This window comes from Aspergillus multicolor, assembly GCF_047715735.1.
Source record: "Aspergillus multicolor strain CBS 133.54 unplaced genomic scaffold BDW74scaffold_4, whole genome shotgun sequence".
Classification (NCBI taxonomy): domain Eukaryota; kingdom Fungi; phylum Ascomycota; class Eurotiomycetes; order Eurotiales; family Aspergillaceae; genus Aspergillus; species Aspergillus multicolor.
This window is the reverse complement of record NW_027395955.1, coordinates 289,036-312,776: the sequence shown is the minus strand read 5'-3', so window position 1 is coordinate 312,776 and position 23,741 is coordinate 289,036. Positions and strand designations below refer to the sequence as shown.

The 23,741-nt window shown below is 52.3% G+C and overlaps 8 protein-coding genes across 8 annotated transcripts; 2 read left to right on the top strand and 6 right to left on the bottom strand.

Annotated features, from left to right (window-relative positions):
* Positions 1-585: 585 nt before the first annotated feature.
* On the bottom strand, positions 586-2,164 carry BDW74DRAFT_174908 (CFEM domain-containing protein; the record flags this gene model as incomplete). Its single annotated transcript, XM_073728161.1, has 8 exons — positions 586-830; positions 883-950; positions 1,003-1,388; positions 1,437-1,504; positions 1,583-1,619; positions 1,689-1,870; positions 1,923-2,058; positions 2,114-2,164. 8 exons carry the CDS (start codon positions 2,162-2,164, stop codon positions 586-588), a joined length of 1,173 nt encoding a protein of 390 aa, XP_073586942.1.
* Positions 2,165-2,702: 538 nt separating this feature from the next.
* On the top strand, positions 2,703-5,220 carry BDW74DRAFT_188399 (cytochrome P450; the record flags this gene model as incomplete). Its single annotated transcript, XM_073731710.1, has 7 exons — positions 2,703-2,907; positions 2,998-3,130; positions 3,178-3,369; positions 3,424-3,575; positions 3,625-3,878; positions 3,939-4,213; positions 4,267-5,220. The coding sequence occupies 7 exons, from the start codon at positions 2,703-2,705 to the stop codon at positions 4,643-4,645; spliced, it is 1,590 nt and encodes a 529-aa protein (XP_073586941.1). The 3' UTR covers positions 4,646-5,220.
* Positions 5,221-5,442: 222 nt separating this feature from the next.
* BDW74DRAFT_174906 (uncharacterized protein) lies at positions 5,443-6,632 on the top strand (the record flags this gene model as incomplete). The annotated part of the gene is made up of 4 exons (XM_073728160.1): positions 5,443-5,647; positions 5,711-5,730; positions 5,788-6,290; positions 6,353-6,632. The coding sequence occupies 4 exons, from the start codon at positions 5,443-5,445 to the stop codon at positions 6,630-6,632; spliced, it is 1,008 nt and encodes a 335-aa protein (XP_073586940.1).
* A 612-nt stretch (positions 6,633-7,244) lies between these two features.
* Positions 7,245-7,925, bottom strand: BDW74DRAFT_174905 (uncharacterized protein; the record flags this gene model as incomplete). The annotated part of the gene is made up of 1 exon (XM_073728159.1): positions 7,245-7,925. One exon carries the CDS (start codon positions 7,923-7,925, stop codon positions 7,245-7,247), a length of 681 nt encoding a protein of 226 aa, XP_073586939.1.
* A 249-nt stretch (positions 7,926-8,174) lies between these two features.
* Positions 8,175-9,996, bottom strand: BDW74DRAFT_147061 (zinc-dependent alcohol dehydrogenase). The gene is made up of 5 exons (XM_073723476.1): positions 9,929-9,996; positions 9,485-9,823; positions 9,049-9,422; positions 8,914-8,992; positions 8,175-8,847 (listed from the first exon to the last, which is right to left on the bottom strand). Exons 2-5 carry the CDS (start codon positions 9,678-9,680, stop codon positions 8,363-8,365), a joined length of 1,134 nt encoding a protein of 377 aa, XP_073586938.1. The 5' UTR covers positions 9,681-9,823; positions 9,929-9,996; the 3' UTR covers positions 8,175-8,362.
* Positions 9,997-10,502: 506 nt separating this feature from the next.
* On the bottom strand, positions 10,503-14,707 carry BDW74DRAFT_147059 (uncharacterized protein). The gene is made up of 2 exons (XM_073723475.1): positions 14,253-14,707; positions 10,503-14,155 (listed from the first exon to the last, which is right to left on the bottom strand). The coding sequence occupies exons 1-2, from the start codon at positions 14,575-14,577 to the stop codon at positions 10,731-10,733; spliced, it is 3,750 nt and encodes a 1,249-aa protein (XP_073586937.1). The 5' UTR covers positions 14,578-14,707; the 3' UTR covers positions 10,503-10,730.
* Positions 14,708-15,639: 932 nt separating this feature from the next.
* On the bottom strand, positions 15,640-17,192 carry fbp1 (fructose 1,6-bisphosphate 1-phosphatase). Its single transcript, XM_073723474.1, has 2 exons — positions 16,809-17,192; positions 15,640-16,760 (listed from the first exon to the last, which is right to left on the bottom strand). The coding sequence occupies exons 1-2, from the start codon at positions 16,922-16,924 to the stop codon at positions 15,821-15,823; spliced, it is 1,056 nt and encodes a 351-aa protein (XP_073586936.1). The 5' UTR covers positions 16,925-17,192; the 3' UTR covers positions 15,640-15,820.
* A 3,031-nt stretch (positions 17,193-20,223) lies between these two features.
* Positions 20,224-23,216, bottom strand: BDW74DRAFT_147051 (H(+)-transporting V0 sector ATPase subunit a). Its single transcript, XM_073723473.1, has 3 exons — positions 22,929-23,216; positions 22,778-22,856; positions 20,224-22,702 (listed from the first exon to the last, which is right to left on the bottom strand). Exons 1-3 carry the CDS (start codon positions 23,052-23,054, stop codon positions 20,349-20,351), a joined length of 2,559 nt encoding a protein of 852 aa, XP_073586935.1. The 5' UTR covers positions 23,055-23,216; the 3' UTR covers positions 20,224-20,348.
* Positions 23,217-23,741: the final 525 nt, after the last annotated feature.

Sequence of the window (23,741 nt, the reverse complement as noted above, 5' to 3'; positions counted from 1 at the left end):
CTAGTAGATTCAGCCCAGCAAGTCCAAGAGGTTTGATTTCCCGAAAAAAGGAAGAGCAAGATGGATTTTTCGCTCGGTTCGAGAGGGCGCTTGGTTGTCGTGGACGGAGGACGTTCCCCAGGTGCAACCGGCAACTACTCGGAGTACACTCTCTGGCCTGCATAAAGTCAACAAAGGTGGATCCTGTCGCTGTATCCACACTTTTTACCCCAGTCATGCAAATAGGCTAGTATGACAGGTGGGCTCCGAGTGTATGCTTGGAAACCCCATCCTATTCCTTTTACGGAGAATACCGGTTTTGTTCCAGCGTATTGCGTCACGACTCCATACTCACTGTTTTTCCGGCGCATCACAACTCCTGTGCTGCCCGCCCACCTGGAAATTGGTATCACTTCAAGGCAGGTGGCACATGGGGTGCTCCGTGGCCTGTCCCGTCGCCCGACCTATAGGTCCTCGCTCTCCGGAGACTATTGCACCGTATTGTAGGTTGTCCGCTGACTCTCCAGCTACAGTATCTCTCCCAGTTCAAGTAGCAAAGCAGAGCAAGTACATGCAAGGTTCAGCGCTTATTCCTGGGTTGTCTATCTACCGAACAAGCTGATCCTGACTCTGGCTCGTCGTTAAGATCGTAAACTCAGATTGCTTGTGGATCTTTCCCAGCGGGACAGGGCGGGCGTTTCGCACCTCATCCTCGTCGCTTCGATGTGTCGTTTCGCCAAAACAGCGTGGGGAGATGGCCTTCAGGAGCGCGGGGATACTCGGCATGCAGGCGCACACGATTGCGACGTCGCATTCGACCATGCTCCAGTAGATGGCGGGGTTGTTATCCACTGTCTTGTTAGAATATGATTTGAATGAGATAGAGTATGAAAGAGAACTGACTGCTTATATTGGCAGAATTGGAGAATTTGATTAGGGAGCGCAGACGAAGACAGCTTACTACTGTGATTCTGTTCCCATATATCAGCTGATTAGTAGAAGCGACCGGAATGGAACTCATACAAGAACCCCGTACAGAACATAATTAGCACCAAAGCCTTCTTCCTCGTCGACAAAGCAAGCTTCCACACCGGCCGAATGGGCAGACTGATGATACTCAGATCCATCACGATCTGCATGGCCGCACGGTACCACGAGTATGCACTAATATTGATGCAAGATCCTGATGCCTCGCCTGTCCAGGATTGCCAAAAGTAGGAGACGGGCGTGCATTGGAAGATCATGATCAGGGTATTGGAGATGCCAAATGCGATAGATGTGCCTGCTAGTATGAGAATAGCGGGCTTGAGATTGTAGGATGGCGGGAAAATGCGAATGTAAAAAGCGAGGAAGGAGAGTTGGGTTAGGGCTTCGGCGGGCATGTAGAAGACTTCGGCGACGAGGAGGAGCTAGACGGCTTTTAGCTTGTTGTACTGTTGACAAGACGGTATCTATACCTTTAGTTGAGTGGATATGTTGTCAAAGGGGATTGTCCAGAGATTGGTGCCGAGGCCGTTCTTTTGCACTGGGTAGGTACATTGTTAGTCTTTTCAAACTTTGAAGTTGGTACGAAAATATAAGCGAATGACTATATGGTACTTACAGGGGAAAGCCATGACGTTCAATGGTATGGCGCAGACCTGTATAAACCATCAGAACTGCTTATAGTTGCCTGAGATAGCGCATGATACGACGGTTGCATAACTTACCAGGGCAAAGATAATCAAGACATCATCCCAACCAAATACCTTCCTAGTTACAGTCCGCTGGATCACTCGTAGGCAGACCATGATCAGTGCGAGCATGCCCAAGAACCCCGCTAGTGCAGGCGTCAGATCTGTATTGCTTTCCTCAGGAACTCCGCAAGCTGCTCGCATCGCGTTGGTAGAGACTAGGGCGAGATTAGCTTCAGTCGGCAATCGAAGTTTGGCGGGATGGCGTACATAATGTCTGCTTAATAGTGCATTGCAGGCCGTAACAGCCAACTGCTGTCTCGAGGAACTGCGGGTCTGTGCAGAGACATACTGTATTCGTCGAGGTGCAGGATGTTGTGTTCACTGCCGCTGTCAAGCAGTCTGCCTTGTCTGTGTGAGCCACCTTGAGATCAATGCCATTGAGCAATGGATGAACGTACTGCGCAGGCCGGTAGGTCATCGAGGAACCCAGCCGGGAGACTCGATCCCATGTTGGCGAATGATCATATGAAAGACCGAGAGTCTGGAAAGTTATATGGCAGCATCCCGAAGACGCCCATTCCGTCGCTTAAGTAGGTGCTGGCTAGTTGATTCCTTCGCATGATTCATGTCGTATAACAAAGCCATTATTAAAGGTTAAGGCGTTGTATGATACAAGGTCGTTGATTCGTGGACTGCAATATGCGGCACAGCAGGAATAAGACCGTTCAACAACGGCCACAAGCCTGGTGGAGTTCTTGTGCATTGGGAAATTGCAGAGAAATGGCCGGGCCTACACTAGGCCGGACTAAGGATGTCTAAGCCAATCAAGCACACTATGTTGGCAATATCCCTGCACCTCGGCCGTGTCTTAGCAGCTCGAGACAATGCGTTCTCCACGGCTCGAGTGATATTTAACGTCGACTCTCCGGCATCGCTGCCGAGGTTCTAGGAGTCTCCGAGTAGGAAGCTACGTTCAGTCGCTCCTTCCCAAAACAACTCACGAGGTCGTGCCTTCCTCACTTGCAACCTCACCTCCAGAAATCCATCATGGCGTCATCCTTGTCGTCACCCCTGAGCATCGCCCTGGGCCTTCTCATTCTATATATTCTCAAACAGTTGGTCACCCTAAAGACATCAGGCCCTCCGCTGCCCCCAGGCCCGAAACCGAAGCCCGTCATCGGAAACCTCCAGGACCTTCCTCCGCCGGGCTCGCAGGACTGGGTACACTGGGCTGCATTCAAAGACCGCTATGGTAGGCTCTCCTTTTCCAGCTATAGACGGTGGAAATGCATCATCGCAGCGAATATATAATAAAGACAGTCATTAAGATATTAATCACCAGGGCCTATCAGTTCAGTCACCGTCTTCGGCCAGACAATCGTCATCCTCAATGACTCGCGCGTCGCTTTCGACCTCCTGGAGAAACGCTCCAATGTCTACTCCTCGCGGCCGTGGATGACCTTTGCTGGTGAGATGTATGCAATATCATCTCTTTCCCCCGGACAGATAGTAACTGGCATAGGGTCGGCTGGAAGGACATCCTTGCTATGCAGCCATACTCCAACACCTTTCGCGCCTATCGGAAAGCCATGCACCGTGTACTCGGAACGAAGAATACTGTCGCGCAGTTCAATGCGCTGCAGGATGTTGAGGTGCGGCGTTTCCTCTTCCGTGTACTTGAAAAGCCAGACGAGATTGTCCAGCATATTCGAACGTGAGTCTACAACAATTCTAATGTGACTTCTGAAGATAATTGGGGATGACATAGAGAAACCGGTGCCGTGATCCTGCAGATTGCGTACGGGTACAAGATCAACCCGCATGGCCACGACCCGCTCGTGGCGCTGGCGAACGAATCCATCGACAATTTCTCTGTTGCTGGCACGCCTGGAGCATTCTTGGTTGATACAATTCCGCTTCGTAAGTTGCTCGCTACTCGTGGTATCTGTCGCTAACATGTAGCAACCAGTGAAATATATACCCTCATGGTTCCCCGGCGCCGGGTTCAAGCGCACAGCAGCTGCATGGCGCAAGGGCCTGCTAACCACTATTGAAAAGCCATACCGGCTTGTCCAGCAGCAGATGAAGACAGGCAAGTACCCGGACTCATACTTGTCGAATCTCCTCGAGGAGGCGCAAGAAACGGGGAGGCCCCTCACGGCCCAGGAGGAACAGGTCATTAAATGGACGGCCGGGTCGTTGTATACTGGGGGTGTGGATACGGTACTTATCCCTAGATTATGCTATTCCCTTGCCTTTACTAAGACGAGAATCTACATCTAGACTGTCTCAGCGCTCTCTTGCTTCTTCCTCGCCGTCGCTCTACATCCGGATGTGCAAAGAAAGGCGCAGGAGGAGCTCGACCGGGTTATCGACACAACAACTAGACTCCCCACTTTCGAAGACCGTCCTCAGCTGCCCTATATCGACGCCATTGTCAAGGAGATTCTACGGTGGCACCCCGTCGCCCCAATGGGTATCCCACATGCAACGTCCCAGGATGACTTTTACGAGGGGTATCTCATCCCCAAGGGATCCTTGATCATGCCTAATATCTGGTGCGTAGCCTGCCTTTTGCTATCGCGATCGGATCCCGCTAATACTCGAATAGGGGCTTCGGCCACGACCCTGCAACCTACAAAGACCCACACCTCTTCAACCCATCGCGCTTCCTCGGCGAAAGTCCCGAACTTGACCCTCACGATCTCACCTTCGGGTTTGGGCGGCGAGTTTGTCCGGGTCGGCTCCTTGCTGACTCGACCATCTTTTTGACAGTTGCGCAGTCGCTAGCTGTTTTTGACTTTACGTCAAAGGCTGGCAATGCGAGACCTGAGTTTCTGCCGGGTGTTGTCAGCCATCCTGTTTCATATAAACTAGATGTTGTGACGAGAAGTAGGAGGCATGAGGAGCTAGTTCGGAGTGTGGAGGTGGAGTTTCCCTTGGGGGAGGGGGACGCGAAGCTGGTGGAGGGGATTGAGCTCGATGTTTGATTCCAGAGTTGTTCTGGATGGGAAGAAGGCGAGGCCAGCTGACATTTATGGTGGATTCATCAGATGGACGTTCACATTGATTGAGGTCTTGCTAGGATGAGGTAGGGTTCTGGCCAGAGTCCCTAGCCGAGAGAAAAAGCCTCCACGTCAGGGCTTGGGGGGGAACAATGCCCAGCGATCGACCAGGCAAACATCGTCTCCCATCATCGACAGCTAAGCCTATTTTGTTTGAAATGAAAATGCGGTACTTTTGCTCCAAGATGCGCACAAAGAATTACCTATGCCTACAGTGGAAGACAGGCCCGGAAGCCGTTGTCTCTGTGCACTCCCCAACGTCAATCCGCCAAGGATGAGGCTTATCTATCTTATGGGAGAGTTTGTTACTTGTCACACGGCTTATTTCCTTGACACCTGCAGGATTCCAGCGCAGGGTCAGGGTGGCGATGCTCTGCGGTGTCTACGGAGTATGCCTGGAAACACTGAATACTGCAGCCATTGCAGCCTTCCAGAATTTGATCTGATCTATCTTCTCCAGGTGGCAGGATTAAAGTTAGTTTCGATGGCAAAGCTGGGAAAAATGGGCAATGGAGGCTCGTGCAGTTCTTCCAGATCCTTCGCTTGGTCGGCAATGGAGGCAGTGTCGATCAAGGTTTAGCGGCAATGAAGACAAAGAATGCAACGGCACCAGGATCTGGTAGGTCTTTTTTTTGGAAACGGGCCCAAGATTTTCAGCAAGGCTGCACTCTCATTTAACCTTGACCCATGTCTCTCTCTCGGGGCCACAAGGCTATTGAGCCATGGATGCTGTCTCACTCTCCCTCCACGCCAGAGGGTCAGCCGACGCGCCTGTACCAGGACAAGTCCCCAGCTTTGCAGTCTCTCTCAGTGAGCTGGAAGTGGCGCGGGCCACGACCATCGTCTGCTGGGTCATCCCTTCGATCTTCGCTGTCATTCGTCTCCATTTCAAGATCTGCGTCCTCCGCCTTGTCAAGGTCTCGGATTGTATGTGCAATCACCATCGCAGACGAGATAGCCCTAAATGCTGACACATTCTTGCCTGCACAGATGCTATGCTCATTTCCTGGGTATTTCTCTTCCTCGGCCCACATAATTTACAGCACTAAGCCCGCTTTCATCCACAGCTCCTCTTCCTGGCACACGTGGCGATGATCTGGCTGTCCATCATTAGGGACACATCGCCCGGCCATCGTGACTTCGTCTCTCTGGAAGCCTACAACTACACCGGCACCTTCCTCTACGCCGTATGCCTGTTCCTCCTCAAAGCCTCAATTCTCCTGCAGTTCATCGAGGTCTTTGCTGCGCAGCACCTCCGCGATTGGTTCTTCTGGGCCTGCCATGGTCTCATCTGGTCTACTTGCGTCTGGTGTGTGGTCACCGTTCCCTTGGGCTTGTGGGGATGTCCTCCGTTCCAGCCCGACTCCAGTCCGGACTCAAGTACTGGGTCTTCGACTAGGGCGGGTGATTCGTGTGTTGCACACCCGGATGTCATGGATGTTTGTTCTGGCGTGTTCAACACAGCGTCTGACGTGTCTATCCTCATTCTACCGCTGACACGAACCTGGGCGCTGCAGATGCCGCTGCGGAAGAAACTTGCCGTGTCGGCGGTCTTTGCGGTGGGGTTTTTGTATGTCTTTATGTCTTTATTCATCCCGCTACACTACTTCCTACATAACTCAATGACCTAAGGTCCTTGCTTACCTTCCTACAGAGCTACCACAGCAGCCGCAGTGAGACTAGCTTACTCCTCGTTACGCTTTACAACAGCCGGGAGTCTCGCGTATTATCGCTACATGAGAGGGCTCTGGACGCCGGCGAACCTGGAGATCGCCTGCGGGATTATTGCAGGCTGTCTCCCCTCCACATCAAAGTCGCTCCGGATGCTTTGGCGGCATCCAACAGTAGCAAAGTGGAGAGGCATACTGCCGAGTTTCCTTTCGCTCTCAGGTCTGTCCTCATCGCGGAATAAAAGTGGACGATGGAGCGAGGGTGAAGATCAAGATCAAAACGCTGGCCCTGCGCGGGAGGGCTCAGATGACCATACAGATAGGGATGCAGTGCAAGGGCGGAATAAGCGCTGGTCTAGATCACGGGTACGCGCGCAGCCTGATCAGTACCCCCTAACGTCTTTTGCGACGGAGCCGGGAACTAGGCGTTCTGGTTCCTCGTCTCGGACGCCGAGTGTACGATAATAACGCGGTTAGGGCATGGATTTAGAGTGTTTCGAAGAAGTAAACTGCAACATCAGAGAATGAAATCATCGCCGAGGCAAAGACTTGCCGATACCTCTACAAGAGAAAAGAAAAGAATGTCAAGACTCTGATCCAAGAGGTCCAGTGCCTCCACCTAGGCAATTGGAAGTTAGACTGGAATTCCCCAGGTCGTCCTTTGTTGCAGTACGCCCGCAAGGATGATGACGCCGGTTGTGGAGACTATTCAGGTGTTGCATGTCAACGAGAACAGCTGCTTGCCGCTACAAGCAGCCTATGCTGAACATCCATTTGTTTCCTTGCACTGCATTCCATCTCTCGTCGGCGCGTCTTGCCAATTAGACGCGCTGATTTAGGAAAATGCACTGCTGCTAGTCATCCTCCACAGGATACAACTCCCTCATCGCCAACGACCTCTTCTGCTCCCAAAACCTCAGCGGCCGGCCCCTCCGCCTAAATTCCTCTCGCCGCTCAGACTCTTTGTCAAGATACTCGCCCACCAACGCATCCTCCTCCAAAAGCCCCAGCACCCCACGGCGCAGGTGCGAGAAGTCCAGCATCCCATCTTCACATTCCCCATCCATCCGCTGGACCTCGTCCTTATGCAACCCCTCCATCCGCAACTCCGCCCGCAGCATATCCTGCACGTAGTCAATGTTGAAAAACAGATTCTGCGCGTCGGCGTCGCTCCAGCCTAGCTGCTGCAGCTGCGCGTATCGGTCCTGCTGCCGCGGCGTGAGGCGCGCGAAGTACGCTGTGATCCCGTCAGTCGGGACGGCGAGCATTTTTGACGCGGCCTCGGGGTCCGTGTCTTTGGGGACCTCGACCGTCTTGGTCATGATGTCTTCGTTTGTCCAGAAGACTAGCCGGGTGCGGGCCTTGTTGAGGCGCCAGAGGTCTTGATCCATTGAATGGTCGGGGAGCTTTTCGGTTGCGGCTGCGTCGGCGTCTTCTGCTGCAGGAGGGGCATGGACGAATTGGGCTTGGGGGCTGTTGGCGGGTGCTGGAGTTGTCTCCAAATGGCTTTGGGTCTGGCTTGGAGAGTCGGCCATGTTTGTTAGATACAGTTGGACGTTGAGTGAAGGCTTGGATAGCTGAGGTAAGAAAATATGAGAGTGAAGCAGGAATAGAAGCAGAGGCAGGAAATGACAGACAGAAGTCTGTACTTATCGACTCTTTCTTTGTTGCTCTAGGTGAACAGGCAGCAGCAAACTCCAGATGAGGCCAGAGATCAACATCCGGGCATGTTGGGTTCTTTGTCTGGAGTTGTTAGTGAGGATCAGCTTGTACTACTATTAATCATGCTTGCTAAATTGCTTGTCACTGGGCGAAGAATGCCTTAAGCAGGCTCCCAGCCAATCAAATACAAAGCTTAACCGCCTGCAGCAAGAGCTTCCGAAGCGAACTTCCTTCCTTTCTTCCCATCTCTGTCTCGTTCTTTCCTCTGAGAAACTCTCAACGTGCCATATGATCCCCCATGCCATGACCCTCACTGCGCAACCTGAAGCACCACCCTCCCTGCAATTTCCCCCCTCTCCATCTCGTCATACACCTTGGGCAGATCTCTAAACGGCCGAACCTCCACAACGGGCTTCACAACCCCGCGCCTCGTCAACTCAACAGCCTCCATGCACTCCTTCAACGACCCAACCAGGTTTCCCGTGATCCTCAACCCCTTGATCACAATCGTGCTGATTGGCGTCTCCAAATGAGGCCGTCCAGGTGGAATCCCTACACAGCTCAGACACCCTCCCACGCGCAGCATGTCGCAGGCGCTTGCAAACGCCCTGGCGCTGCCGGCTGTCACGACTACCGCATGGGCGCCTAGGCCAGTCAGTTCATGGACGCGTTGGACGGGATCTTCTGTCGCGAAGTCAATGAACTCGGCAGCGCCCAATCCAAGGATGAACTCGCGTTTGCCGGGGCCCGTGTCAACGCCGATGACCAGGGCTCCGACGGCTCGGGCGTATTGTACTGAGATTGCACAGTGTCAGCTAACCAGGATAACCATTCGCAGAGTTAACATGGGGAAGAACGTACCTGCCAGATGTCCAAGGCCCCCGCCAGCCCCGACAACGACCAGCCAGCTCCCGGGTTTGACATTCGTGTTCAGTACTGCCTACTATCTGTCAGCAAGCGACTCGCCGTATTTATTCCTAAAAGTGTACTCCTTACCTTATAGGCCGTGACCCCGGCACAAAGCACGGGCCCCATAGCCACAGGATCAACATCATCCGAGAGTATCGTCAAATAATCCGCATCGAGGGCAATATACTCCTGGAACGAGCCGTCCTCATGATGCAGATGGTTCGTGCTAGCAACACAATACTGCTCTGTCCCGGCCAGACAGAACTCGCAACGCCGACAGATCCGGCTGGCGAAGCGGATTCCTACGAGTCCGCCGATTCTCACACCCGCGTCGTGCGTGATGCCCGGACCTAACGCCACAATCCGGCCTACGCCCTCGTGCCCGCCGATGTGCGGGAGTTTGATATTCGTGATTGGGGCTCCGGAGGCGCTGGCTGCCGTGCCGGATTTTGTGTGCAGGTCTGGGATAGTGTTAGACTTGGTTAATGTATGAGGAATATGGGTTGATGGTATGGTGACGTACCGCTCTGGCAAACACCCGTGTAGAGCACCTTGGCCAGGATTTCATTGTGTCCTGGCACGGGGACAGGATAGTCATCTTTGAACTCGACGGTGCCGCCGAGGGTAGATACCACGGCGGCGGTTTGGGTTTTGGGGATGTCGGAGCTCATGATTGGCTCTGAAGGTGTAGGCAAAGAAGGAACCAGATAGTTTTCCATCTCCCACCTACAAGCTCAGACAGAGAAGTATTTATGTGTAGTTACGGCCGACTGCTCAAGCCCAAGCTGGGGCTCGGACTTGGATTCCCTGTTCAGTCTGCGGAGAATAGTCCAGTCGGAATCGATCCATGTATACCATATCTCTAATATCCATGGTCAGCAGACTGCTATCAAGCGTAAAAGGATGTATCTTGCAGCGGGGTGACTGTGCTCAATAGTATCCACTGGATCATGATCCAACAACATACCTAGGATAGGTATAAGTGGGGGTTGCTTGAGGACTAGCCATGGTCTAGAGCCGACTCTGGAGCATTCCCTAGGCCGAATAAGATGCCAGGGATGCGGGGGTCGCGTGGGTGTGTTGCGGGGGGTTGCCAGATCAAACAAAGGGACTTAGTCTGGCTACATGCCGTGTCGGCTGCATTGCCGGTTAGTGCTTAACCTACCTAGGTAGGAGGGGTTCACTCTCACTAAAGATTCCGTGTACTTATGCATTTGCCATCCGGTAAGCCGGTACCATGATACACTTTCCATCACCTGACTGCAGTGTTAATCTTGGAAGGTTGTTCTTATACAGCCCACTACTGCGGAGTTCAGAGCGACGTACCTAGGTGTCTATATGACTTGTCATACGGATATAGCAGCTTCAATTACTGAGTCTGCTTTGTTTTTTCCAGTCCCGTCTCTTTGTGGATACACTGGAAGTAGGCTGTATACCTACTAGTTAGTACCTTGTAACCCTAAATGGGATGGCTCGGTACCTACGGAGTATCTACACAACCTAGGACCCAAGCAGAAAGGGCGAGAATAGATAAGAAGGTACATAAGTGAACTTCTTGAGTCTTCATATTCTCGACATCGAGTTGGAGTTCGAGTTCGAATTCGAGATCGAGTATAGTAACGAACGAATACGGCCAGGGGTATCTCGCAATACAGCACAAGCAAACACAAGCACTATAGTCAAACATGGCAGAAGCAGATCAACAGCATATATAGAGATCTCTCATCAAGAAGACCGTGACCACGTCAAGTCGTCAAAGTCATAAGTCGTCAAGCCTGCTCCAACGACTCCAGGTCCTCCCATCCGCCCTCTCGCTCCAACTGCTCCCTAACCCGTTCCCTTAGGGCCTGGATCTCGCTTCCCAATGCCTCAGTCCATTGTCCCTCGACAGTCGCAACTTTATCTTTCAAATCATTCGTCAGGGCGCGCTCCTCGCCCGCCTGACTCTGCTGCATCTCGCGGACTACAGCATCCTCGCTCTCTCCTTGCCTTATCCGCTCCGTCTCAGTAAGCTTACAGTTTGCGCGCATAACAGCGGACTTGACTTCATGCAGAAGACAGAACAGGTTGGTCTGGCTCTCGATGAACTGGTAGCTTGATTTCTCGGCGTGCGAGAGCAGCGTATACAGATACTGCAGCGGATGACGCAGATAGCTCGGATTCTCCTCGTACTCATTCGGGGGAATCTGAATTGCGAAGCCATCGAGACGACCCGGGATCCCCTGGACAAGAGTTGAGAGGGACGGCGCAATGTCCCAGAAGGCCGATAGCTGCATTTCGACACCGCGGACGACATTTTCCTCTATCACGGATTGGAAGGATTGCAAGCGAGATAGGGCATTGCTTTCGAAGTGTGCACGGCGGTCGAGGGCGTCGCGCGCGAAGAAAGCACTCGTGCTGGCGACTTTATCCTCGTTCTTGCTCTGCTGATAGGGCAGGATCACGAGGGCCTTGTATTTCTCGTCGCGGGCTGTGATCAGGTCATACATTTCCCGGTGGAGCTGCTCGCGCGCTTCGAAGAGCCATTTCAGTTGTGTGAGTTTCTCGAGAAGTTCGGGCTTCTCGTCGCCTTCCTCCTGCGTCTGGTTGGGTGAGTCGTGCTGTGCGTCATCGAAGAGTTTACTTTGTAGATCATCAATGCAGACTGTTGCGCGGTCGATGCGGTCTGTTAGAACCGCCTGGAGCGGCTTGAGGACTGTTTCCTGGTACGAGTCAAAAAGCTGTTTGGTGAGGGCGCGCTCGCGCGTATTCTCCTCGTTGATGAGCGCTGCTTCGGCCTCGGCAGCTTCAGCGAACGAGATGCTGCCGTCTTGAATCTGGGACTGGATGTTGGCGCGGAATTGGCGGCGGTGGTCTTTAATGCGTTCACGGTGAGTAGCCCAGAGGGCCTCGGCGTCTGTGGCGTGCCGTTGGCGCGTGGTTTTTATCTCGCTGTGGTCGCTGATGGAGCGCACGAACGTGCGGTAGGTTACTAGCTCGGGGTGGCTGTTATTGACCGCTGGGTAGTGGCGGGGATATGGAGGAGGGAGGGTAATGAGGCGAGACACGTCCATTTTGTGGCTCTGATGCTCTGTGGATGCGCTGTAGCTGGCGCTGCTTTGACTCGGCGTGGGGTACTCTGGAATGATCTGATCTTCGTGCCATCCGACCTTTTCAGGGGGATACTCGTCCGCACCGTATTCCGCATACTGACCGAACTGGTCAAAGGTGTGCTCTGCACTTCCGTTGCTGCGGAGTCCGAGTGGTAGTCCCATGTACTTCGACTCTCGCTTGGACCGTTGAATCCTGCGTTCGCCCCCTTCGCTGCCGGACCCGGTTCTGGATTCCCACCAGCGACTTGGTGCACGGCCTCGGGAGCTCTCGTCATTGCTAATTCCAAGACTGGCTATAGGAGAGAGGCATGGTTTGTAGTTGTTCCACGAAGATTCTCCACGGGTTGTGGGAATATCCAGCTTAGGCCCTTTGAGTGACCGTCGATTGAGCGCTGCTGGAGCTGGCGCTGGCGCTGGTTTCGGCGGTGGCAGCTGGAAAAGCTTCTGTTGTAGGTGTTCCGAATTAAAGGAACCAGAGTCAAAGATCTTGCTATATCTCTCACGCCGAATCTGCGATTCATTAATAATGAATTCCGTGAACAACCGGAGAGCCTCCGCCTCGTCAGTAGCACTGGCTTCCTTCTCGATAAACTCCTTGTGTCTCCGCGTGGCACTCTGGATGAGCTCTGTGTCCTGGTTTATAACTGAATCCAACGATTGTCCGCTGTGGATTGATAACCGCCGCGGCTGCAGGACCGGCGAATTGACGCTGTCATTAGGCAAATGCAGGATGTGCGAGACCGGGCGATTCTCTCGCAGTCCATGTACAGAAGACGGCCGCGAGTCTTGTCCTGACTGAAGCGGTGGTGTCGGGAGGGCTTTCGGGGGAACTGCCTGAGATGAGGATTTTTGAAACGAAGTTGACTCGGCATTAGGCGAGAAAGGAGGCGTTTGCGCATATCTTTGCGATGGAGGTCCAAGCGGACTCGGCTCCGCTTTTGGAGTAGAGAATGGAGAGCGATTTGAGGAGAACAGGCTCGTTGAAGATGCTCGAGACTGGGACGTAGGCATATCAGATGTGATGCTGTGGTTGCTGCGCGGTGTATATCTTGTAGACGCATCGCGGGATTTATCTGCGCTGTTTTGGCTATCAATAACAAGATTGGACGGTTTCACTTGTTCCAATGCGTCAGCCCAAGGGTTAGTGCTCGTGGGCACTGCACTATAATCATCAAAGACCTGGCTTTGTCGATTTCTGCGTTCAATCCGTCTTTCTCGTATCCCCTTCACACTGGAATCTCGAACTGCTGCACTGCGGGATAGGCCGCCACTGATTGAATTCCGAGATGTATGGGGTATGCTTGACCCTGAACCATTTGACTCCCGAGAGACAACTGATTGGCTAGTAGTGTCGACATTCAATGGCGCCCTCTCCGATCTCCTTGCAGGCTCAGAGGGGCCTTCGTCCACCCATCCTGCCGGTGTCGGTGGAATGCTACCAAGTCCAGTTCCAAGAGATGGTGGTTGACGGGCTATCCGGGTAGGAGGCTGCGAGCCACGCGAAGATGACCCATCACCCAATCCACTCACGCTCTGCGACCTCGGCACGGGCGGAGGCCCTGGGGGTGGCGGAGGAAGAGGCATCCCCGGTTCCCAAGCCGAGTTCTGTGGCGATCCGCTCCTCGATTGACTCGTGGCTCTCGATGATCCTGCACTCGATACAACGGGACCAGCCGATACCGCTCGTCTGGAGTTCGGAGCACGGCCCGAGTCTTCGCGTTGAATGGCAGCTTGATAGCCGTACGCGGTCGGTTGAGGTGCATGCAAGTTGTCTTCTGAAACCATAATATACGGCTGAGATCCACCATTAAAAGATTGCTCGTGATATGGATCAGCCCGGTTGTGAGAGGATGACCTCGAAGATGGAGCCCCGTGCGGTAATGGAGGTGGCGGAGGGAGCGAGACTTGTCTGTTATGACCTGCGTCTGGCCGCACCATCGAAATCGGGCGAGTACGCGGAATGGACTGTTGCCGGCTGCCTATGTATGGAGACCCAGCATTAGGAGACGTAGTGTCATGAGCTGGCGAGGTATGGCTTGCATGTTCCGGGTGCTGCTGCTGCTGGCTTGGAGGGGAGTACGGTGGAGGTGGCGATGACAACTCTAATAACCAAGTTAGCCCTCCCCAAGACTTTTTCTAATCTGCAAGACGCCGATCCGCGAATCGAACCATCACCAAAAACATAGGAGTAGTACTGACCAGGCTGGGCGGCGTATCGATGTTGTGAGACCACCCTGAGCATATTCCCCGACTGCGAATAAGGTGACTGAGCGGCGGCCATCGGCCCATTATTGACCGGCCCCCAGTCCTGGGGATTATAGGGGGCGTTATACTGTCTTGAAGCCATGGGTGAAGAGCCAAGTGCTGGACCTGCTGAGTTAACAGCAGGAGACTGGGTGAAAGGGCTGGACAAGGAGGTGGTCGACAACGGCGTAGATAAGTAGCCCGCCCCGAGTCCGACACCGAGTCCCTGGCCCTGGAACTGATGACTGTTAAAAGAGGTGGTCAAAGGCGGCGGCTGCATGGCATATTCGCGTCGGCCAGGGGAAGGCTGACTGCGAGGCGTCGGCCAGCCGGTGTTGGCTGTGTATGGACTGGACGACGGATCGTCGCCAGTGTTACTCGGAGACCGCCAGCTAGGAGCGAACAGCCTCAAGTCAGCCTAAAGGGGACAGAACAAAGAAAGGAGAGGAAGAGAGGGAGGGGCCAGCGCGCACCTATTCATACTGGCGCAGTCAGGAGCCAACCAGACATGGTGGCATAGTTCAATACCCGCGCGTTGGTAAGATGAAGAAGCGACAGGTCCCTTGAGGGAGAATGCAAAGGGCGAAGGACTCTAGCGGGACGATGCCCAGACCAACCAGGCCATGATGGATCCAGAAGTGATAAAAATAGGTCGGGATCGGTCAGCGTGGCTGCAGAAGCACTGTGAAGCAAGAGAGGACATCGTATGCAGCCTGGCCCGTTTTCATCACAGCCGGCGTCGAGTCGGCGCTTACAGGGTCCATTGGCGCCTTCTCACAGGCCAGCGATCGTATCTCCCCACGCCGCTCAGCAAACCAGCATTGACCCTCGTGTCCAAGAGTTCGAGATTGCCCGAGCTAGTCTGAAGTAGTGGTAGCGCATTCTAATAATGTCAATTGGGCTGTCAACCCATTGGATGATCTGCTCACACTGAGGGGTAGTCTCACAGGGACGGCTGAAGCTATCAAGCTCTAATTGTACGGAGTGCGATTTACCGATAAGATGTGTGTAAAAACTTATGAGAACATTTCTTGAGCAGAGCCAAATGCAGGCAAATTAAGATGCGTAGTGAAGTGCAATGTGAGTGCATCAGCCACGCCCCCTTCTTCTTCTTCTGATCCTTCTCGTCGAAAGTTGGACAGGAGGCTGGGTTGTGGAAGCTTGTTTTGAATTGACAAGTGCCGAGCCATGTTCAATTCCAGGGTGCTCCCAGCTCCAGGATATGCTCCGGAGTAACTGTGTAAAGTACTGAGGTTCGTGGGGTGGCCTTTACTATAGACTCACGTGCCATAAATCTCAATCAGGCAAGTACGGGACACTGGGCTTACGAAAGACATATATATTTTAGACAATTTTCATTATTTTTTTCTGTTTCGATACCATGAATATATATATGTATATAAAAACCTAGCCAGCACAATTTCCCAGATCAGACCAACCCATCACGAAAACTCCGACCGGACGCCAACGGCTACGAAAGGCATCGTAATTCGGAACATTCAGTTCGTATCATTCGTGGCAGCTTATTTCTTGTACTTGTTGTAGGTATCGATGATCTTTTGCACCTCGTCCCTGGAGCCGAGGAAGACACCGCTCTTGTCGTGGATAGACTCGGGCTGGACAGACAGAAGTCGCTCCATGCGCGAGTTGACGGCCTTGCCGCCGGCGTTCTCAAAGATCATGGCCATGGGCGCGCACTCATACAGAATACGCAGCTTACCCTTGGGGCTCTTCGAGTCCGCCGGGTACGCAAAGACACCGCCGTAGAGCAGGGTACGGTAGGCGTCTGCAACCATGGAACCAATGTAACGCGCACTGTAGGGCTTCTTGCCCTCGCCGGGGCGCTTGAGCGAGTCAAAGTAGGCGTTGCACCACTCATCCCAATACATGCTGTTACCCTCGTTGACGGAGTAGATGGCACGGGTGGGGGGCATCTGCATGTTGGGGTGGGTGAGGATGAACTCGCCCAGAGAGTTTTCGAGGGTGAAGCCGTTGACGCCGCCGTTCTTCATGGTGATGACGAGCTGCGCGGAGGCACCGTACATTGTGAAACCGGAGGCAACCATCTCGGTACCCGGGAGGAGAACGTCCTTCGCTGTGACCTTCTTGTTGGGGCCGAGGATGTCGTCGGGGAGCTTGAAGATACCGAAGATGGTTCCGACCGAGACGCCAGCGTCTAGGTTGGAGGAGCCGTCGATGGGGTCGCAGACCACGGCGTAGCGGGCATTGGGGTGTTCGTCGAAGATGATGGCTTCTTCCTCCTCCTCGGAAACGAGGATTCGGCACTTGCCGGAGGTGCGCATGGCAGCGACGAAGATATCGTTTCCAATGACATCGAGCTTCTTCTGGTCGTCACCGGTTGTGTTTGAGGAACCGGCGAGACCGGTGAGGTTGATTAATGAGGCACGACGAATGTAGTAGGCAATGGACTTGAAGGAGAATTGGAGGGCATGGCAGAGGAGTCTGGTTCTGTCAGATGTGGAAGTTCTGCGAGATGAAAGGAATACTCACGTGAAATCACCAGTGGCCTCGGGGACCTTGTTCTGCTCTTCCGTGAAGAATCTCGAGAGAGTGACAATGTCAGTGTTGATGTTTTCGTTGCCGACGGCGCCACTGTTCGTAGCCATGATGATGATCTGGAGTGGAAGAGTTGATAGAAAGGTTCAATTCGTGGGGTCGTAGAGAATATGGTTTTGGAGACCTCGGTTCAGCGGAGAGAAGAGGAGTTATAAGGCTGGAGACGAGGTATGATCGGGAGATCGAGGAGGGGATGCTGCAGGGAGAATAATTTCAGGAGTAAGTAGTTTTATCGCGGACGTATGAAGTCCGCCGCGGAAGCGCGCATTGCCATTTAAAGGCTCATCCCATGGCCAGGAGCAATCTTTTGCCGGTTAGTGAACGAGCCAGAACGTCAGAGCTGGCGGGCTGTGGAGAGACTTGACGCCATACAATGGACCTGGCCCGATGACGAAAACACCCGCTGCTCCCCGCGCTAACTCCTTCAGTCCGCCTGCCTCCCAAGCCGAGACCCCGGGATTCCCCGCGGCCCTACTCTATCCTTGACAGAAGCAATGAACCTATCGATATAGCAAGGATGATGACTGGTGGAATAATTTTCTCGGGAGAATCCCCAGCGAGTTCGTGGAAGTCCTCAAAGCTCAACTCTCAAAGTCAACTTTCAAGACTGCGACCGATCTACAGTTACCAGTTCCAACTGTACCAGCGCAGGGCACCCACATAACGTAATGATGATAGCGCTCAATAATACTCCGTAGAGCAGCAGGAATTATCGAGAAAAGTGGGCTTCAGGGTCACCGGACTTGCAAATTGGATTCCTGTCAATCCTGCCCTGGTCGAGGCCCTTAGTTAAGGCACATGAGCCCGTCAGGTGATTCACGATACTCGTCCCCGGCGTCCCCGCGGCTGAGATGCAAGATAAAGGAGATTTATAGTAGGAACCCCTCGGCATACTTGCTGTTATGGGCGTCCGGAGATAAAAATAATCAAGCTCCAATCCTTCGATGGCCTGGGCTTTACAGCGAATGCGACCACGCTCGAAAATATCTGCGCATGTGATCTAAGTCTTGAGCCCATGGCTGTGAACATGAAATCTAGGCTTTGCTATCCATAATTGAGAAGCGCGACTTGTCTAGCTGCATACAACACGGGTGTCTTTGATGTACCTGTCTGATACGTTGGTAGCTGGTATCAACTTATCGTAGGCAGCCGGTCCTTCATTGATCCGCTACCAATGACTAAGCGAGCGTCGCTAGCCCGACGAGGCTAGCCCTACGCTAGCGGCTCGGTAAAACTAGCTCGGCCGAAGCTGCTAAAAAACTTCGTGGACGGCTCTCAGCTTTTCTCTTCGTCAACACTCGAGGCTCTGATCTTCAGACTCGTTGTTCCTTGATGTCTGGAACATTATCTCTCAATCGCTGCAATTACAGTGTGATCATCATACAATAAATCACTAACCGTTCCTGCTCTCAGCGACGGTTGCTATGGTAAGCGCTTCCGAATTTCTCTCCTTGCCCGCACCCCTCCCTTTTATGATGATACCTAGAACCATTTTCAAACTAGAGTCTTTGACCCTACGGGGCGTGAAAACTCAATTCTTTGCACGTCAGTCTGATGCTTTGCGAAGATTCCTCGTCTTGTCTCACTGCGACTTGTTTACTGGATGCTAATTCGAGGATAGGACTAACACTGCAACCACATCAACTGAATGCGACATGTCCACAGATGACACCCCAATGGTACGTGACGACTACTTTTCTCTCTTCTTCACACTCCCACTTTGAATGATGCTCTTCGTATTTTATACGCTGGAAATTACCGACTGAGGCCCTCGGCTTCTGAAGTCAACAAATGGCTATTTCTGACTCAATCCTATTCACCTTGCTTTGCTCTGTCGTCGTTTTGCATGACTTGTGCTGACATTTTGAAGGCTTTGTAGGAAGCATCTCGATGTCCATCACTAGATGGTAAGCTCTTCACTTTTCTTTACTCGACACACCTTCGAAGATGAAGCGGCACTGGGCTCCGACGGCGTCCGACAGACGACCGGTTGTGACGGATAAGCCATTTTTGCGGCAGGCCTAGAAAACCTCGCCCACTGAGATCACCTCCACAACATACATTTTGTTCATTGCAGTCGTTGCTTGGGGCTAATAGCAAAGCCAGCTTGGAAAGGATTTGTATGCCGAAATCGTAGATGCACACGCAAAGGTAACAACTCTCCTGTTTCCAGTATTTCTCCCTCACATGATGATTTCCTAGATGACGAGTCTTATTTGAGTTATCAATGCAGACAACATCTTTTTATACCATTCATGCAAAACTGACATGAATTTTTCATCTTCACCGTATGAGTTCTTCTTGAGAGAGTTTCGCTAACTGTTCTCAAAGTATTCCATAGGTCGACAAATTCAGATTTGTATGTCTTGACTCGCTCTCAACACTTCAACCTCCTTCCATGATGAATCGACATGAAACAAAGACAAGCATATGTCCAAGTCGGCTTGCCGACCAAGACGATAATTGTCAGGTCTGACCGTCGTCATATCCTGTTTACATCACGAAGTTCTGTCGGTCCTAGTACTGATAACTCGTAGTAAAGTAGGATGACTGACGCCACAACATATCGACTGCTTATCACATTGTGAGTTCTCCACTTTTCCTTGTCATCTTTCTGTTCCCTTTACAATGATGATTTACTTTATTTTATCACGACGGTCAACATATGTCTACCTTGATGACCACAGCCTGTGACAGGGCATTTAACTGAAACTCTGTTTCTTGACTTGCTTTGCTTCATGTTTAGTGAGAAAACAATCACTAACGTGTCTCAGTATTTGTAGGTCCAACTTTACTTGATACCCAATCATCTTCTATAGAATAGCTGCTGGCAGCCAATACAATTTTCCTCTCAGATTTAGTTGTGCACATATTGTAAATTTCGATAGTCTGTACAAGCATTCCCTACTCAGACCACCAAGTGCTTCGTAATGACCATCTGTACTCCCTTGAAGACTCTAGGATGATAGAAATGTCTCCTTCCACATGTCCGCTGGTCTAAGCTTAAATCGAATATTGCTAACCTCTTAATGCGGCAGAGAACCAAGGCAGTTAGTCGGCCTTAAGAGCAAAAGTAGGTGACCGATAAAGGAATATATATTCGCAGCCAGCAGTGTGAGCAGGTTTGGAAAATATGGCATTCATGTGGGCACTGGGCAGTGTACCTCGTTTGATGAGGACCCGTCCTATATATATGACCGAGCATGATAGGGGATTTTACTACAATGGGTTAGGTATGCCACTTACCTAGGTATATATCGATCGCTACGACGTGTATCACATTTGAGGCTGGGATTGTATATAACCCGACCAAAACATACACAAATCATCGACAAGACGATGCCAGTACTGTCAAGTACAAACGGAGATAATTTCCTCCAATCTATAGTATTCAACCTATCTCGGTCCGGCATATACAATACATCGGTCTTGGCAGTGAAAGGAAATATAAAGAAGGTGAGAGGGCAAAACTACCTAATCAACAGGATCCTCCTCGAGCAGGGTCTTGAAGCTAAACGGCGCAAAGGGAATACCCTCACCCATAAAGTGCTTGCTCATGGCCTCGACCCAGTGCAGACGGAGAGAGTGCAACATGGCACTGGTTCCCTCCATGACGCAGAGGATGGCGATGGTGAGCGTGAACCACATGTAGAAGGTGACGACGATCATGATGACGCGGACGGTGGGGTGTTCCTGCTCAAATGCGGTGCCGAGGGTCATGTCCCAGAGGACGATGGAAAGCTGCTGGTGGGCGAGGGAGAGGGCCCAGAGACGCAGGTAGGAGGCTGTGTGGGAGATACAGTTCAGGCAGAATTCGATTGTGTGGATGACCTGGTGAATCATAATTTCGGAGAAATCGAATTCCTCGTGTTCTTCTTCGAGGTCCTGCGCGATCATGGCAACACCTTCGCCGTCGCTGGTTGTGCTGGTGCGAGGGCCGTCAAGGTCGCCGTCTTCATCCAAAGCGCTGACGCGGGAGTGCTCGCCAAGGCCGCGGTAGCCGAGGGCGCGGGCGCGGTTGTGCTCACGGCGGAGGTAGAAGGGCTTAAAGAAGAGCATGATGGGAACCTGGACGACAGCAAGGAGCAGGAGGCAAACCTGGACAGTTGCCTGTCCAGAGTAGAGCTCTTCCTCGACTGTTCCGGGAGAAAGGAACATGAAGATCAACATGTTGAGTAGGCCAGGGGGTGATTGGCCCCTAGCCGGCCAATCCACGGACCACTTGTAGATGATGGTGAGGACAAGGTAACCGAAGATCGACTGGAAGAAAATGATGCCAGGGATGAAGTTTCCGATGATGTCGACCTTGGACTTGAAATGGCGAGCGTTGACATACTGCAGGATAAGAGCATAGGTCATGTGTGACCAACCAAGGACAATACTCATCTTCATCTTCAAGGAGTTGGTGAACAAAAGACTGTTTTCAGCCTCATGCCAGTTCCAGTCCAAACCGAAGGGGAAACGGTAGCTGCCCTTCAAAGACGCCTCATAAGGATGACGTTCTTCGATATTGTCGGGCCACTTCCAGGAACTCGCGAAGACGGTGAACGACTTGGAGAAGATATCGTTGTAGATGAGACCGGTGTACATGGAGAAGATACCCATCATAAGCATGATGTAACGACCATAGAAAGCCATGTACGTCAGTTCGTCGAGTTTCGTCTTTGTCAACTGCTTTTCCCAGAAGATCATTGCAGCAGCAGCCAGAGCCATCAGGAAACCGTGACCAAAGTCACCAAACATGACGGCGAACAGGAAGGGGAAGGTAACTACAGTGTACAGACCAGGGTTGACTTCCGAGTACCTCGAGATACCGTACGCATCGACGATAGTCTGGAACGCCTCGGTGAACTTGTTGGTACGAACATAAGTAGGAGGAGTCTTGTTGGTGCGAATTTGATTAACGATCGTAGGCACGCTGAGACCAGCACGGTCATTGACATCTTGCAAGGTTGACTTGATCAATGCCAGAGAGTTCGTAGGGCACCAAGCCTCCGCAATAAGAGTCTTGCGGGCCTGGTCGTACGAGCACCTGTTAAGAGTGTCGTAGACAGCCTTCTCCTTCTTGACAATGATCATCCAAGCGGCCAGCGAACGAGCGATCTGAGAAAGCTCCGCGTCGAGGGTGTTCTTCGTGTTCCGCAGCACGTTGTTGACATCGCTCAACCTCGTGTTAACCTCGTGGATCTGGTCCCGACGCAGCTCACTGTTTTCGTCGACCCCGTAGAGCGAAGCACCAAGCGACTCCGAGATCTTTCTGATCTTCGCGATGATGTTCTTTCCATGAGCGAAGATGACGAACACCATCTTCTGGGTCTCCTCGTTCGTAGTGGGGTCGACGATCGGGTCCGGAATCTCGGATTGGTTCATGTACAGGTTACCGCGCAGCGTCCTCCACAGAATTCGCTCAAAGGCACCGATTCGGTCGCGAGGAATGACACCGGAGACAAAACCAATGTTCATTTCGAGGAAGGACTGCTGGCCCTGTGCATCGCCGTTCTGACCGCGGTGGTTCTGCTGCTCGACGTCACGGAGAAGAGGCGCCTCATCGTTATCGAAGGACTGACGGATTTCCTCGGTGTGGGTGTGAGCACGGTCAAAGAAGCCTCCGGCCTCCCTCAAGACCCAACGCCACTCGGTCAGCTCAACCTCGCGCTTCTTCAATGTCTCGTAGCTATCGTTCAAAGAGGCGATTCGCTGTTCGAGGCTCTCGCTGCGTTCGGCAAGCTCATCAATCTCCGACGCCAACGGAGCAGCAAGGGTATCAGAGAACTCGGACGAGGGCCTCATCTGAATGCCAGCCTTGTCCATCTGCGCATGGAAGTAACCTGCCCGCCAAAACCATTATTAGCCACCCAGCCTAATCGTCCGAATCGAACAACCGCAATAACCGGGAAACATACGTAGCTGCCTCTCAACATTATCCAACCGGCGAATCTCCTTCGTAAACGTCTTCTGGAATGCATTTGTCTCGGGGTTGAGCTATTTAGTAAAAACAAACCAGTCAGCACCAGCCCAGCCTCAGTCCACAAACAAACCGCGGAGAGCACTTACATCCCGGAACTGCACCTGCCCAAGCTCACCAAGGGCACTGACGACCTCACGACCGATCTCATTCGCGATATAGAGCTGCGTCAAGCTCATATCCGACGAGCGGAAGAAGGTGTCCTTCGGAGCCATGGTGAAGCGACTGTCTGCCTACCGCAGCGGAGTTCCTTGCACCACAGCAACTAGGGAGATGCGCGGCTGCGCTGGGTTCAAAGCAATATGCGGATAAAAGGTAACGATAGAAGCCGGCGGGACTAAAGGTGCGAATCGCCTGTTTTCCCAAGCTTAACTCCCCAAGGATTGACGTGATGTTCTCGGGCTGAGAGCGGGAGCCGCGTGGCTGATTCGTAGGTCATGTGACATGCACTATCTAGTCAGACGCTGCATAGCTGCATAAACTACTGCATAAAGTAGCCCTATGTCAATCATCGCTGTTTGTTCCCTCTATACAATAGGCCTCTCAATGTGTGGTACAGATGGCACTCAAAATAGAATAAACTCATAGATCTTCTTATCTTTGACTGGGAAGACCATTTCAGCTACGTCATTCTCGCGGTCAACACCTAAGCTCTGGTCCAGTAAGAGTAAGTATGAGCACTGCCATCCACAGAATGAGGCTACCTAACGCTTGATGTATGACCAACTTGGGGCTCCTGAAGTCCAAGCTGTATCTAATAGAACTAGAGCCAATTGAAGAGTTTCTTGTTTACTACGTGTATACTCTGGTGCCCAACCATAACAGCCTCAAAGGAGGAATAAGAGCCCATCCATGATGGATCACGTCACTCATCCGCCTACCATCTGTATAGCATTAAATCC